This window comes from the organism of the source record quoted next, unplaced genomic scaffold (genome assembly GCF_019419815.1).
Source record: "Pyrus x bretschneideri cultivar Hongxiangsu unplaced genomic scaffold, Pyrus_bretschneideri_v1 Contig27, whole genome shotgun sequence".
In the NCBI taxonomy this organism is placed as follows: Eukaryota; Viridiplantae; Streptophyta; class Magnoliopsida; order Rosales; family Rosaceae; genus Pyrus; species Pyrus x bretschneideri.
Genome location: NW_025999579.1, coordinates 4,558,358 through 4,575,506, shown reverse-complemented (window position 1 = coordinate 4,575,506; position 17,149 = coordinate 4,558,358). Strand labels below are relative to the sequence as shown.

Below are 17,149 nucleotides of genomic sequence, written 5' to 3'. Positions count from 1 at the left end.
TTGCTCTTCGATCGCCTGATTATGTTAACCGCGGTGACTCCGTCGCGTTAACAATGCAAGCAGATTTTCGATCATCCAACTTCCAACAGGAAAGTGTATGATACTTATGACTAGAAGCTGCTAACAAGCAGCCCAAGCTGGTGATGTGTGCTCATGAATTTACTTATCTAAATTGAATTCTTCTAAATTGGGGTAAGAGGATACGCAGACTTGTGGTAAATGCTAAAAGAGTTTTGCTTTAGACAGGTGAAGCCTGGGAGGGTGATTTTCAATCTGTAGTAGCTGCCAGGCTTCAATTGTATGAAGCATCTTGCTGTTATTGTTGATGATGAATATGAATAACTGGAGAAAGGCCAAGCAATATGATATCCTATCACCAAGATATAAGCGGCATGCATCACTCAGTGCATGCTTGACTTCATGGAGTCAGACTAGAGATGTGCAACGGTTATGGCGAGCGGATAACGTCTAAAATGAGGAGGGAGACGTAGGACATGGACCAGATAATTATCGAGATTTTTTTTGTATCTCTATTCAGTTTGATATTTACGTAAGCAACATGAAATTAAAATTGGTGAAATATTCGTCTCTGCATGTATCGTAATCTCATTTAAAGAATTTATCCCCAAATCATTTTACATAATTTTGATAAAGATAAAAGATAAAAATAAATAAAAAATAAAAAACAAACAAACAAACATTTACACAATATTCATTAGTTCCCAGTTATCACTTTCTAGTAGTGTTTTAAAATATAAAGAACAAAAGGGAGTTGTAATTCAACCACACTGATTGAACACAATCAACAATTGTTTATACATGTGTGATTTCTGATTTCACGTGAAATCAGTAAAATTTTTGTCTGTAGCTGATTAAGTTTGATTTCACCATCGTTTTTATCGGTCGAACTTTTGTCATGGTTGCCAACTTAGAACTTTGAGTCGATTTCTAGGTTTTAGTGGAAGAAAGAGAGGGAAGGAAAAGCCTAAAGAGAGGAAAACTTGAGGGAGTTGAAGTTGGGAATGTAGAAATGAGTGGCATGGGAGAGTGGGAACGCGCTCTGAATCTGATGGTGGGCATGTAAGGAGCTACAACCTCCCCCTTGGCTGGAAGGTATATTCATTTACTTATTCATGGACTTCTTGCTTAAGTTTTTCTGCAAACTTAGTCCAAAAACTTCATTCTTCGAAGGACCGATGAATTTGGACTCGAAAATTTCATTGAAAAATCATATCATTTAAATAGATGAATACAGTTTGTATTACTTTCCGTTACTACTCTACATATGAACGAATATGTGACACTCCCCTCTCCTTCCTCTGCAACAGGTCCACATCAATATGTGACACTCCCCTCTCCTTCCTCTGCAACAGGTCCACATCAATATGTGACACTGCCCTCACCTTCCTCTGCAACAGGTCCACATCCACCTTTGCGCCAAAAGATAGAACATGATGAGGAAGAACATAGCGTTCCATTCTGTCATGACTGGATCGTGGACAGTCGCTTAACAAATAAGTCGAAGTTGTTGTCCCGATCCAACATGCTTATGCGGACGTACTTTGGACCAACTCCAAAGTGCCTTCCTCCTCTTGTTAATATCTTGTATCCTCTTAGGAAGCTCTCACAATCTTCCACGTGATCGTCCTCACATTTTAGCCATGCGAAAGCTGCAAAAGAGGTAAACAGTAAAGTTCACTTTAAACGCTTCAGAAATGTTTACAAGGTTATGTATGGTGACTCTTAATTAATCGTTTCATGATTTTTCACTTACCAGGTTGAGGCTGGGAGTCCTGGTTGAGGAAGTGGCAGAACCCTGGTGTAAAGTCGGGCAGACTAAACTCTCTGCTCCTGTTCACCACCGCTCTAAGTAGCTGCCACCTCTCTGCCATGAGGTGGTAGCTAATCTTGAAGAAGGATTCGTGGGAATCAAAGCTGCCAAGGTTTTCAGAGGTGTTGGTCATCACCTCTAAAATCTTGGCAGCTCGGAGCTGCGAATCCCTGGACACGCCAATGGTGTTGAGCTCTATGAATTTGATCATCTTTTTTGCAACTTCCAGATCTTTAACAAGAGCCCACCTGGAAGAGAAATTCAAGTAGAGATCATTTTTTCGTAATGCGAAAACTAGTGTTCGTAGAGCAAAACAACCAGGACACAAGAACTAAGACTCTGTGATTACAGCATTGAGCTTACCCAATGCGTGTCCCTGCATGGCCAGTAGCTTTGGAGACTGTGAACAGGGTCAGATCATGGTCTGCGGGAGAAGAAATCGGGGTATATTGTGGCCAGTAGTAGGCCAAGTCATGAACCAATATACCCCCTGTTCGATTGACCATGGAATGCCTGACGAATCCATCAGGGTTGTTTGGGGAGGTCACTAGCTCTATATAAGGCACCTCTTTGTTGAAGCTTCGGGCATCACCGGCCCATTTGTACAAGCCAGACTTCAAGCAGTCTGTCATAGAGGGGTAAGACTGCAAAGAAACCATCAACAGCCACCTTACATCTTAGAAACATTTACAAACGAGCAGCAAAGAATGCAATTTCAAATTATCGCCAGCACGCGATGAATTATCTTTCTAGTTTCCAAGGAAAAAATGAAGTGTGATCTTCGCTAAAACTAGACACGCTAAAATGTTACGGATTTGAATTGATAGCAGACTGTAAAATGTGATGTAAATTTAAAACAAAAAAAAAAATATATATATATATATATGAAAGCTTAAGATTCCAAAAAATATATATCTGAAATGTTAAGCTGAAATTAGAAAAATATTTAAGATTGCAAAAATCAAAAGCTTCAAAAGCAAGGCAGGCAAATTAAATACCATATTATTAATGTCACACAAGTGAACTAACTCAAGCCTTCTAGGGATGAATATTCGTAACTAACTAAAGGGGGTGTAGTCAAATTAGGATCTGATAGGATTTTAATAGACTCTAAAATCTGAATGTAGTCAATTAAAATTTTAAAAAGGATTTTAAAGGACTTTGAAATCAGGATGTAGTCAAGTTAGGATTTAGCAGGATTTTAAATAATACATTCAAATCCATAGGTAGTCAATTACGTTTTAAAAAAGTTCATCCAAATCTAGGTGTAGTGAGAATACTAAAGATTTACTAGGATTTTAAGGAATGGGGGATTTCAATGGATTTGAAGATGGGTAATTTAAATACCAAATGCTATCAACAATCCAACCCTCCCCCCCTCCCCCCCCCCCCCCCTCTGATTTCTTTCACGCCAGACAACAGAAGAGGAAGAGTCATGCTCGCAAACTGAAGATACATCATCCTGAATCCACACCTGCAAGTACGTTTTTCTTACCCATTTCTCATCTACTTGGATTATTCTTTGCATTCTGTTTGTTTGCCGAGAAAGTTCAGGAACCCATACAGAATATTGAAATTTCAACAATAACAAGAAACCAATTGGAATTCAGTGCTAATAAAGCAGAAATTTCAATACCATGATCTAAGTCAGTACCAAGGTCTGTTAGCTTTCAGCGCTAATAAAGCAGAAATTTCCAACCCTCCCCCCTTGAATGTATGTGTAGAAAATGTAGTGCAGAGATAAAGGAACAATGTTATCAAAATGAGAATTTGTGGAAGACTTTCTTTCTTCACTGATACTCACGGTACATGTAGATTTCAAAGGATGAGTCCTAGACAAAGTGATACATATCTAAACTGAATTATCTACAATTACAGTTAAATGCAAAGCTGTTAAGTAATTGAATAGGACTTTCATGTTGACTTGGTTTCTTGTTTAACAGTATGATCCACTTGGATTATTCTTCGGTTTATGTTTGGTTGCCGAGAAAATTCAAGATATAATAACGGTCATGGTTGAATTGGTTTGCCTGGAATAGCTCGCAGGCCTTGAGCGATGGTATTGAGTTTCTGCTTTATTTGGCTACCAAATTAGATCATGTTTTCGATATGAAAAATTCAAGGTTGAATTGGTCTTTGGGTGTTTTATGAATTTGGTTATTATGATTAGCATTTTTTCATGAATACAAAATGACGTGTTTTTAGCTCCTTAAAATTGATAATTGGTTTAATTGTGGTTTGTGTTTTTAGATGGTAAGAATAATGGGAAAGAAGAATTACTAGGGCTTACTGTATTTATGGTCGGCTGGAGCAACTGAGGTTTCTTACTGTTCTTAATTTTTTGTGTCTTTGACGTTATCTATATTTCTTTATCTCTTATAGTTGATATTATATATATGGTTTTCAGTTTGTTAACTTCTTTATGGTTTTGTTTATTTGATTGGGTAGTTTATGTAATGTCTCAAACAAGCACAAAAGCCAAAGGTGGGGAAGAAATGGAAGTGGACGAAGTGGATGAAGAAATGGAAGTGGAGCAAATGGTGGAAGAACAAATTGAAGAAGAAGAAGAAACTGATGAAGAACAAATTGAGGAAGAAGAACTTTATGAAACCATTAAATATTCATTGATGGCAATTCAAGTTGTAGTCCACGTGCTAAAAGAGCTTATAATTACATTTGGACAACCTATTGAACGTCCTTTAAATCGACGATCAATTACTATGGAATGATACAATTATATACATAAAGTATTGAGAGAGGACCGCCCAGAGGATTTCCGACAAAGGTATAGAATGTATCCTGATGTGTTTGTGAAGTTGTTTGGATCCAAAATTACACCATCGGTTCAAATAATCGAGGTCGTCGGATGATTAGAGATTTTTCTTAACATTACTATTGTTTTTTTTTTAATCATAGTAATTATCTTGAAAATATCCTTAAAGTGTACAAAGTTGTGATACGCATAAAGCTCCATGCAGAAGAGGTTATGTAAAATGCCGTGCAACATTAGAGTCCTATCTTGCATGCAGAACCACGTGGAACAATACCACAAAGATGCAATTAATATTGGATGATCAGCATGTGGATATGCCTTTTGGATTAGTTAAAATAAGGTGATGTGATGGGATTAGGATGGTTTTGCAGATAATGCAAAACTATCCACAATGGTATTTTAATTATCATGCATGCACGGTTGCACTTGGACCAATATAGTGGAGAAAGAGAAGTTTCGGTTGGAATAGGATGCATTCATTTGGTCAGGCCACGTATGTGGGAAGATATATTTAATCTTTTCAAGGAAAATTAAGAGATAGCCTTTATCATATCTTGAAGATATTGGACGGCTAAGGTGATGGGACACAAGTTTGAGTCAAGTGATGTTCTACAAAGTTATAGCGACAATTGGACTCTACCAAGCTATCAAGCCATGCCAAGCAAAAGACAGCTACTATAAATATAGAGTCGCAGACAACATTTGAGGGCCCCTCCAATTCTACACACAAGTTGCACTGCGTAAACCTTTCAAACATCTTAAGATTTTTTATTTTCTTTTTCCGCCAACACACATTCAGTTTGGATAAACAACACTGTTGCCGTAGAATCAGCCGACCAAGCAACACCTTTAGTTTGGATAAACAGCACTGCGTCGAGGCTGACTGGTTACCTATCCAAGTCTTGGTCAATAAGGATTTCTGAATCCTTATTGGCAAAGGTTATCTTATTAGCCTTCTCGACGAAATAAGATGTTACAAGTTACTACATTCGACACATTGAACGTCGGGTAATTTTATGATTAGATACTCACAAGTGAGTTTCAGAGTTCGCCATTCTGACGGCCGAACCACATTTACCATCAAAACATACATCTTTTTTGAGTACCTATGTCCGTATAGTTTGGAGTCAGTTCAACGTGCTTATACTCTTACGAATATAATCACCGCGACCAAATCCGGATTCGACGATTCGTGAACTTTGCAAACTAGCAGCCTTGTCTTCAGGCTTGAGAACACAAAGGCCGAGACGTGTTCCTTCCTTGTTCACAGTTGCAAGATCAAGAAGTCAGTAGCGCATTCAACACAACATCAACAAATTTTACTCCTCGACCGACGAGTTGGCACGCCCCGCATCAACCGAATGACGTAGTTATCTCATTAGCTACTCGGCCTGCGCGCCGCGTAGGCTTTGTAGTTTTTAAGGTCAACATTTTAGCACGCCCAGTGGGACCCAATGCTAAAACTACGAAGTTCATATGATATATCAAAATTCCAATCTGGCTCAACGTAGCCGATTGTACAAGCTCCTAGAGTAATTGAAAAAACACAATGAGAAACGAAAAAGACCTTTGGAAGTGGAAAAAGTTTTTCATGGCCATAGAGAGATGCAAAAGTCATTCACTTACATGTTGAGAATAAGAGCAATGGTTAAATGAAGACAAGACTCGATTTAATACCTGGCTAGATGGAGAATATTTTCCTTACGTTTTCGACTACAAATCGATTCCATTTGAGGAATGGTTGGTTGAAAAGACCGGGGGACAATTTTTCGCTCCGGCCGTAATCAGACATCGGCCTAAGAAAATTGTTAATTTGGCCGAAAAACAAAGGCCACCTTATTTTTCAGTCAAGACTGAAAGTGTGGTAGGCCTAAAAGAAAATGTTCAAGTTTCTAAGCCAAAAATTGACTCAAAAAATGATTCGTCGTATAAGTGTTCAAATGAATAACAAGACCAATACACGACTTTAGACCATAAAACCACATCAATTGATATGGTAATTGGAGACATGATTTTAGACGCTGAAACTACACCAATCAATATGATTATTGGTGATAAAGCCGATACAGAGAAATCCCGTTCGGCTAAATTGTTCGAGTTGAAAGCCGAAATTGGCGAAGAAATTATTCCTGGGGGCATAATAATTGTTCAACACATTCAACGGCTGAAAATGAAAAATATTTCATCAAGTTAAAAATATTTATAGAAAATTCTTTTTTTGGTCTAAGATCTCAGCTTGGAATAAAGCATCGTTGGCCTCCTCCTCTTTATTAGTTCGGCCACTTTCGTTGTCTTTTATTAATAAAAGGAATAAATTATTTTCCTAATCATATGGCTAATTAAGCCAATGCATAAGAAAATAGGGGGGGCAATGCCTCGTACACAGACTATATATATATAAAACTTTCAACCTTCTAGGCCGAGGCCGAGAGTCGAGAAGATGCTATGGTGGCCATATAGACGTTGGCAGATTCAAGGTCTTGTATTGTCAAGCTCGGCAAGATTGGTTTTGGCTCTGATTAGTAAAAAAGAAAACAAAAGTGGTTTTACCATCCAGCTTGACAATGATTGGGACAGGTGGGTTCGGTTGCTAATGTTGCAAGCCCTTGGATGCGTGCATGTAAAATTTTTCCTGGTGATGGCAAACTTCTTCTTCAGCAAAAGTGGTTTTACTATTTTCTTTTGGTAGAAGTGAAAAAGGGAAAAAGAAGGATATTTAATTAGATATAGGCTTCAGCCTATGGACATGTTGTAGCGTGAGGAATCATGATTTGCTTCCAAGTTGTCAGAATCCCTTGGAAAGACGAAAGTTTTTTGGCTGAGTTCGGCCAACACGTCGAGGTATATATATACACACACACACATAAAAGTAGGCCAAGCTACCAAGAAAGATTTTTCTCGACCTCGACCCGCCTTTCACGGAGGATCTACCACGGCTCGAAGTGACCAATTTTTACTACACGCTGGAAGACATATTGTTTAAGGAGGTCGAGAAAAAATCGGGCCTGATTGTTTATCACTTCTCGTCGACCATGGGTTGTTCTTTGGTCAAAAGAAGCCATGACTATGTTCTCCCAACAAGTTACTAAGAATCAAGTGCACAGCAATAGGTTCCTCTCGGCCTGATAAGTAGACGGTCAAAGTACTCCTGATTGGTTGGAGAAACTTAATTTCCTTAACCATTTGGCTTGTGAGCCGAAGTTCAAGGAAACTGGAGGGCAATGTTTGGACCCAAAATTACATCATTGGCTCAAATAATCGAGGTCGTCGGATGATTAGAGATTTTTCTTAACATTACTATTGTTGTTTTTATCATAGTAATTATCTTGAAAATATTTTTAAAGTGTACATAGTTGTGATACACGTAAAGTTCCATGCAAAAGAGGTTATGTGAAATGCTGTGCAGCATTAAAATCCTATCTTGCATGCAGAACCACATGGAATAATACCACAAGGATGCAATTAATATTGGATGATCAGCATGTGGATATGCCTTTTGGATTAGTCAAAATGAGGTGATGTGATGGGATCAGGGTGGTTTTGCAGATAATGCAAAACTATCAACCATGATATGTTAATTATCATGCATGCATGGTTGCACTTGGACTAATATAGTGGAGAAAAAGAAGTTTCGGTTGGAATAGGATGCATTCATTTGGTCAGGCCTCGTAAGTGGGAAGATATTTTTAATCTTTTCAAGGAAAATTACGAGATAGCCTTTATCATATCTTAGAGATATTAGACGGCTAAGGTGATGGGACACAAGTTTGAGTCAAGTGATGTTCTACAAAGTTAGAGCAACAATTGGACTCTATAAATCTATCAAGCCATGTCAAGCAAAAGACAGCTACTATAAATACAACGTCGCAGACAACATTTGAGGACCCCTCCAATTCAACACACAAATTACCCTGCGCAAGCCTCTCAAACATCTTGAAATTTTTTATTTTCTTTTTCCGCCAACACACTTTCAGTTTGGATAAACAGCACTGTAAAGGCAACCGGCGAACATCTTCAGTTTGGATAAACAACATTGTTGCTGTAAAATCAACCGACCAAGGAGCACCTTCAGTTTGGATAAACACTGCATCGAGGCCGACTAGTTACCTATCCAAGTCTCAATCGAGAAGGGTTTCCGAATCCTTATTAGCAGAGGTCATCTTATTAGCCTTCTCGGCAAAGTAAGGTGTTACAAGTCACTACATTCAACACATTGAATGCCAAGTGATTTTATAATTGGATACTCACAAGTAAATTTCAGAGTTCGGTATTCTGATGGCCAAACCACATTTACCATCAAGACATACATCTCTTTTGAGTACCTATGTCCGTATAGTTTGGAGCCGGTTCGACGTGCTTATACTTTTACGAATATAATCACCGTGACCGAACTCGACGCCGACAATTCGTGAACTTCGCAGAACTACCAACCTTGTCTTCAAGCTCGAGAACTCGAAGGCTGAGACGTATTCCTTCCTCGGTCACAGTTGCAAGATCAAGAAGTCAATAGTGCGTTCAACGCAACATCAACAAATTTTACTCCTCGGTCAGGCTCAGCCGACGAGTTGACATGCCCCGCATTAACCGAATGATGTAGTTAGCTCATTAGCTACTCGGCCTATGCGCCATGTAGGCTTTGTAGTTTTTAAGGTCAACAGAAGTTATGCACTATTATTAGAGAAAAAACACTCTTACGAGATACAAGATTCATTTACATAGAAGAAATGCTTGCAACATTTTTGCTTATTGTTGGACACAATAGGAGATATTGTCTACTACGTGATACGTTTGGCCGATCACATTAGACTGTTAGTAGAAATTTTAACAAAGTTTTGAAGGCCTTTAACACAAACCGGAAATGATGGCCAAACATGGATTAGCAGTGCCTTCTAAAATAAGGGAAAGTACAGGATTTTACCCTTACAAAAAGAGGTTGTATTAGCTTGTGCAGCAGTGCACAATTTTCTTCACAAGAAGTGCAGATTGGATGAGTTTCCTGTTGCACCAAATGATGAATCTTCTTCGTCTCCACTATTATCAGTTTCTAAAAGGGATATTGACCAAGATTTTCAAACACAAGAACAACGGAATATTGCTAATGAATATAGATATAATATAGCTTTGGACATGTGGAGAGATGCCCATAATGATAACAATGTGAATGGAGGATAATGAGTCACAAATAATTCTAGTGTGGTAGTGATGAATTTCTGATGATGTTCTTGTAATATTAGATTGTGTGGCTGGGTTCGAGAAAGCGAAAAAGAAAGAAGAAAATATTACATGTAATGATGAATTTCTGATTAATATAAGGTTTTGTGGTTGTGTTTGAAACTTGGAATTTGGAATTTCATCTTATTGCTTAGCTACTACGATTACATTATTATTCTGTGTATTTGAGTTCATGATTGTGCTTGCTAAACACTTCAAATTTATTGTTAATTGATCTCCTTTGATTCAAAGGTTTATGTTTCTTGTGCATTATTTCATTTTATGTTATAAGATTCAACTAATAAATCCTAAGAAATTCACGAAAGAAATCCATACAATTCCATAGAAATCTATAATAGAAATCCATATAGAATTGAGAATCTTTTAAAATCCTTTGAAATCTGTCACTTAAAAAAAAGTCTATTAAAATCCCATGAAATCCAAATTGACTACACCCTCTAACTTACAAGCTTCTTGCAGATGCTCTTTATTATGCACAAGAAGCCGAAAGATTAAGCAAGATGACGCCATCACTTTCACACTAAATATCTGACTTATGGTAATTAATTTTCTAATTAAAGTGGACGCCATTGAAAAAAAGCATGTCCACAAACAAAAGTGATTATATAAACAAACAAAAAATTAGGAGAATAAACAATGTGGCTTCATCACTGATGCATTTGACTTTGCGTTGATTTGCCAGCAAGTGAACAAGTTCCTAGTGACCTTAAAGAATTCGAAAATCTAAAAGTCTAAAGCACCAAACAAAGCAAAACGCGGTTAAACACAAAGTAACAAACAAGCTCACCGAGTAATATGGGGCTGCCGAAACCACACTCATTGGCTCGGATCCATCTTTTGGAGCTAGGGCATAGAGGGCAGCTAAAAACAGCTGGGATGAACCTGTCCCGACCACGATTTGGCGGCCGTCAGTGACGGCGTTGCCAACCACATTGTGTAGTCTCACAACTTGTCTGGCAAACTCTGGCTCCAAAAACCAGCAAGGGTTTTTGACATCTGAAAAATAGCTCATTGACTGCCATCCAGGGATCACAACCGTGGTTCTTTCACCCATCTGCTGCCAGTAATTTTCGTACATTGTTGGGTCACCACTGCATTCACCAAAAGTTAAAAACATAGTAACATGTAAACTCATGGTTACAAAATAAAATTACTACAAACTACAAAGCTGGCAGTTTGATGTGGGATCACTGTAAAGTCTTCAATTTTTTTCTAAAATTCACCTTTTTCCATGTCAAAAGGTTGAAAAAAACACATAATGAAAGTCACAAAAAGCAAAATATTGCGCGTAACTGTTGTAATATCTCTTCTATAGAATGATATCTATCACTGTCACATGATGAGATACATAAAAATAGAAGATACTTCAACAATTATATGGTAAAATCTCTCCTCATAAAACCGACAAAAGAGTAGAAACAATGATCATAAACATAATGTCCCAAAAATTAAAGTCTGTCACACTGCAATGAGATTCTCTAAAATTGCAAGGAGCCAAGGAGGTAGATCAGCAGCAGCAGATCAATGATTAGTGTATCCATCTAACGTCAGACCTTAATCAGATGGGTTAAATCTTTTGTGGGTCCCAGAGGGTGGTAAGATCCAGACAATCTTGATATGGGGACTAAAATGAAAGGCCATGAAAAGTAGATTTACAACTTGGGCGGCCAAAAGTTTTAAAGATCTCAGACAGCCCACGGCGCACTTTAGTCTTTTATGCACTTCCCAGAAGGCCTAAAGGCAGCCCCATATAGTGCCTCATGCCAACATGCACTTGGGGTAAGAGTTGCCATAAAAAACATGCACATTGGGGACTCCAACTTTGGCAGCTTTGCTATAAACTCTAAAAAAATTTGGTGAGAAGAACTTGGGTGAAACAAGTCGGTATTTTAAATTACTCAAACATGCTATTTGAAAAGTTATAACACATGATATTACGTGATTAACTTTAGATATCAATACAGTGATATTCCGACAATCCGATAATCAACATGAATTTGTCTCAATTACCACCATCTTTAAAAGGATTCTTTAGATATAGACCCTTGCAACTCTTATTTCCTATATAAAAACTCACATAATTATAAACATCCAAATAAAACCCAAATTTAAAAGTGATTGTTATGTAGGAAAGTAATTTATCTATTAATACAAAATATTTACAACTTGTACCACAATATTCAAAATAAATTAATAAATATTATTGCTCACCTTAATTACAATGAACAAATAATTTATTGCATATTATTACCCCTAACACACATATATATACATATATACGTTCAAATGTATATAGTACTACCATAAGCTCAATATATATATATAGTTTACCTATATATATACACACACACACACACACACACGTTCAAATATATATATATATATATGTATGCACAGTACTACATATATGATCAAACATATTATACTAATTAATCTACCTATATGTAAATTTATGATGAGCAAATAACATATATTTTGTAGGTATTTTATTTTGTATGCATCATCATATATATTGAGCACATTTTATTATTATATGTACAAAATAATGGGTACAATAGTATTGAATAAAATTTTTTGTTTATGTAGGTACATTATTTTGCATGTATTTTGCATGCATTGGGTTTGCTTTATTATGTAGGTAAATTATTTTGCATGTATTTTACATATAGTGGGGAAATTATTTTGCTTTTTTTTAAGCAATCTAACATTTTAAAATTCGAATAGTAGGTCCACTGAATCAAATAACATTTTCTGTAGGTAAATTATTTTGCATGAATTTTTACGTATACCAACCATGTTTTTTTTTGTTATATATATGTGTGTGAAATAATTTACCTACATTTATATGTAAAATATAATTTGTAGACTTAACTAAGCATATATTATTACATATATTAGGCATGTTTTGTTGTTATTATATATTAGGCAATAAATTTATTGTTTTTTTATTTTCGTTAAACCATTAATTCTCCCCCTTACAATCGGTATGGAACTAATTGTGTACATCAAACATTCAAATAGGAGTGTTTTGGGCATCAAAAATTTTTAAACGTGTAAAGTCAAATATAATTAATGAATTTGCTAATGCGGAATCTAATCAATGAGTTTTATTTAAGTAAAATACTTATGACAGATTTTATGTAAAAAAAATTAAATTTCAGGGTTAAAGTTATATTTTGAGATCTTTAAAATACAAAAGAACTACCACCCCTATAGCTTGGGAACAGGAAAATGACTGACAGAAAAACAATGATCGAGTACAAAAGGGTTGGCCAACTCTAACATGCGCCATGGGAAATCTCAACCCGAAACAAGGACCTCTCCTGCCTTTTCCTATCCTAGCCCTAAATTGTCAGCACAGTACACAGTAAGCAAAAAATAATCAGAAAAAAAAAAAATGAAGAAAGCAATAATATTTGAGTCAAAAACTGAAAATTGCTAATGTTTGAGGTCTTTTTCGCAAAAATATCAGTGACGTCAAGTGAGGTTTCTGACATAATATTCCATTATTTTGACCCCCACCCCTTTATTAGATTTCATATGCCATCACACACTTGCTATACCTGACACTTCCCCATGCCTCCCATTTTATCACGAAATTCAAAATAACAATTTTGCCCCTGGTCGAGCTATTCATTTTGACCCGAATTTGGAAATGAAGTGTTATACATCCAATTTTTTTTTTTTATTTCTTACACATCTTTATTAATTTATGTTCATTGACTTTTTTTAATTCATCTAATACGACAATCAAAAATTAAAAAAGCACTTGAAGTAAAAGGTGAGTATAGATATCACATCCCAATTTGTAATGTGCTTAATCATAGTGTTAATCTTAATTGTTACTTAATTAAACACCCTCACAACCGTACAGAGGTCATACACTCGAAACAAGTATGACGTAAGTTGAGTTGATTATGACGCAATTTTGCTATTAAAGACTAAATTAGTGAAAAGATATTTAGAATAGGATTCTCTCCGAATCCTTTTTGTAGAATTCGAGAGATCAATTAATCATGTATATTTATTATATATTGTACGTTTATTATACATTATACAATTAAAAATTATTTTAAATTTTATATTTAAAATTAAATATAAATATTACTTAATGAAAACTGATTACCCCACAATAAACAGTCAAGAATGATTCATCTCTCGGATTCGGAGAGAATCCTTGTCCCTTAGAATATGGACCCCTGTTTGTTTGTGGTCTCGAATTTTTACAATTTAAAATGCTCGAATAAATAGAATTGTGCATGAGAAGAAAACGCGTATGTAAAAATCACTTCACAACTTTAAAACATACTTAAGAAATCTTAGTGGAGGGATTAGATGATATAATTGAAAACAAATTTAAGGGTGTGTGGATTTTTATTTCTTCCATACTCCTAGTTAATTTTTATCCGTTGATCTTCTTCAATTCATCCAATCAGACGATCAAAAAATAAAAAAAATATGAGAAAAAAAAAAAAAATATATGCGTAGATATCACATCCTCAAATTTAAAAAGTTAAAAAAGAAAACTGAGTCTTGAAGCACTTACTGGTCGAGATTGATAACTTTCTCCATGACATCTTGATCAGAAGATGAAAAAACAGACAGACGCGTCCTCTGCGTCGCCTGAGCTTCCTTCCCAAAACCCATGTCCGCCATTGACGGCACTCTCTGCTCCTCCACAGAGAACCCATGTGGGCCCCCATCCTTCCCGCCCTCGTAAACCACCCTCAGAACCAAGCTCAGATTAAGAGCTAGAGACAGCACGAGCAAGTTCCTCATTGTAAAAATCCCCAGAAAGCTGGCCATTTTTGCAAAAACAAAGAAACTGGAGGACCGCAAAAAAAAAAAAAACAAAGTGAGTGAGTGAGTGTGTGTGAAGAACTCAAACACTCGAGGACGGATTTATAGCAGAACCCAGATGAAGAAAACCGAGTTTGATCGCCAGATGGACGGTGAAGATTGAAGCTTTAACGCAGAGGCCCCGGGTTGTCAGGGTTGCGGTTCAAATCGAACAGAACAGATGAATTAACAAAGGACGGTTTTGGAGATTTGGAAGGACTTTGAAAACGTTAATTAAAGTCGCGGGTTCAAAGGTTGTAACTTTTGCTGAAAATTTGATGGAAGTGGTCGAAAGTTTTTTTTCTCAGAAAACGAGAAATCCCAGAACGATTTTCCACGAAAATTGCAGGTTTCCGATGCTAGATCTCGAACATAATGAAAACCCACCAAGACTGGATTTTTATAGTTCCATGTTTGCGCGTGCGTGTATATATATAGATAGATAGATAGATATACGGGTTAATAAGGAATCATAAAAGCTGCTCTTACTTCATGCTCTGTCTCCATCTTTCTGTTTGCTTTTAATCTGCACTTCTTTTGATTTTCTAATTTTTTAATTTTTTAATTTGATTTTGTTTTTATTTTAGTTTTATTGATTTGATTTTGAGGATTTTGTTTTTAAATCTGCTTTGTTAAGTAGTTTAATAAATAAAGTGTTGTTTGAGTTGGTAACAATTCGGAGTTAAGATTTGGACTGGGAACTAGAAGACATGGTGGTGACCACTCAGAGACTGAGAAAATTTGGTATCCATTTCGGATTTTTGCTAATTACGTTTGAAAGTGAAATGGTGCTTTTTCTTTTTCTTATTTTCCTGCTTTTGTTTTATTTTTTCATTGAAGTGGGTTTTTATCTTTCTTTTTTTTTTTTTAATGATCAGTTGGTAGTTTTACTAATAACCTTCATGGCCATCATGTAATTCATTAACATCAATAATCGAATTTATAATGTGTCGTGTGAAATACGGATCTAAAATTTATCCACAACAAATAAGTCACCTCATGTTGATTATTTAAGTGAGTTTTTATGTTTACATAGATTATGATTTTTCATGTTTAAAATATTATAGAGTGAGTATTTTATCTATGAATCATGTGTTCTTAACTTCTTAGATTACATTAGCATAATCTTACAATTAACCATATAGTATCATTGTCACATACAAACATTTTGGGCAACTCTTACAAAAACATTGTAGCTTGCAATCGTAAAATTCCAACTTCCAAGAGAATTTGTTATATATAGGTCAATCATTTACAAAATATCGAAATAAAAAGTTGTCTTACCTGTATTATGCTTTCGTATCCTTTGAGTTTTTTTTTTTTTCCTTTAAAGTACATCTATTTTTTTACACTAAGAGAGGGAAAGTTCGGAAAAATCACACAATGGACAATTTAATTTGGTATCGAATTCGCCATTCATGAGATTCGAACTTAAGACCTTTCACTTTCAAGTGAAGTAGAATACCATCAAATCATACATCATGCAGCCAATTTTCGTCAGGTACTATTTATATTCAATTTTAAATAAAAAAATTACAATGATTTCTCACCGCACGATGCATGATAAACGGATGTAGTTTGAGAATCTTCAGAATCCTCACAAAAACGATTCGATGAAGATCCTCAATCTGAAAAATTAGATTAGATGGAAAACTTATGTCATGTCATGCTTACATACTAAAAATCGATAACTTAAATAAGAAGAAAGCTTTTCAAAATTTATAAACAAGGACAAGATTTCACTAAGAAAAGTTGATTCCTATCAAAAATATTTTTCAGTGTTATAAAATCATATAAAATTGGAATGCAATAAGCAAAACTACGCAAGAAAATGACGCGAACTGAGCTGAAAATTGGTTGACCAACCCTTGGGAAATGCCGTCAAAATCCTAAGTCAAATGTTTGCCATGACCATCATAATGCAAGACAATAACGTAGCCAGAAATTATTCAATAGCTGAACTAAGCTAAAACTATTACTACGAAATCAAATTTTTAATCTTATGTTGCCTACATAAAGTTATATAATAGTAAAAACTTGAATGTAGTAATTTGAAGTAAGAATTTTATGCTATGTTTTCTAGGTTTCTAGCCTTCAAAGCTTTTAAGTGAATAAAATAAGGAACCATTTGTAATATGGAAGTTTTAATTTATTACTATTAAATATAATATTGGTTAAAGTGATGAGTTTATTTAACATCTATTAGCTCTTATTATTCTTAAAAACAGCCTTAGTAATAAAAAATTTCATTTCTTAAGCGAAATATAACAATTAAAAAATCATAAACTAACCCAAAAATTAATATTTTTAAGTTTGAAGAACTAAACTCTCTCCATGCTATAGCCTAGGGGAGCCTTGTACTTGGCTCCGCCCTTGATGCAAGACAATATTGATGAACCAAGAAAACTCAATAAGGAAATAACACTGTTTTGCAAGAAAATGACACAAAAAAAATTATTGAGATAAATTTGGAA

General features: G+C 35.6%; 1 protein-coding gene and 1 long non-coding RNA gene across 3 annotated transcripts; one reads left to right on the top strand and one right to left on the bottom strand.

Annotated features, from left to right (window-relative positions):
* Positions 1 to 1,181: 1,181 nt before the first annotated feature.
* On the bottom strand, positions 1,182 to 15,231 carry LOC103952975 (tryptophan aminotransferase-related protein 2). Of its 2 annotated transcripts, XR_007259761.1 has the most exons (6): positions 14,383 to 15,231; positions 10,624 to 10,927; positions 2,195 to 2,475; positions 1,775 to 2,079; positions 1,404 to 1,670; positions 1,182 to 1,358 (listed from the first exon to the last, which is right to left on the bottom strand). XR_007259761.1 is itself a non-coding variant. In XM_009364682.3 (5 exons), exons 1-5 carry the CDS (start codon positions 14,640 to 14,642, stop codon positions 1,483 to 1,485), a joined length of 1,338 nt encoding a protein of 445 aa, XP_009362957.2. In that variant the 5' UTR covers positions 14,643 to 15,228; the 3' UTR covers positions 1,182 to 1,482. The 2 variants fall into 2 exon arrangements, 1 of the variants encoding a protein (XP_009362957.2); XM_009364682.3 differs by having other exon boundaries at positions 1,182 to 1,670; positions 14,383 to 15,228.
* On the top strand, positions 2,482 to 4,706 carry LOC125479042. Its single transcript, XR_007259762.1, has 3 exons — positions 2,482 to 3,311; positions 4,082 to 4,150; positions 4,280 to 4,706. It is a non-coding gene; the product is annotated as an uncharacterized LOC125479042 (long non-coding RNA).
* Positions 15,232 to 17,149: the final 1,918 nt, after the last annotated feature.

What these genes read in the sequence shown, in the direction of transcription:
- LOC103952975 (XM_009364682.3), bottom strand. Translation starts at nt 14,642, where the DNA reads ATGGCCAGCTTTCTGGGGATTTTTACAATGAGGAACTTGCTCGTGCTG. An exon ending in AAAGTTATCAATCTCGACCA is followed by an intron (nt 10,928 to 14,382) that starts GTAAGTGCTTCA and finishes TGGTGAATGCAG; the next exon opens with TGGTGACCCAACAATGTACG. An exon ending in CGGCAGCCCCATATTACTCG is followed by an intron (nt 2,476 to 10,623) that starts GTGAGCTTGTTT and finishes GTTTCTTTGCAG; the next exon opens with TCTTACCCCTCTATGACAGA.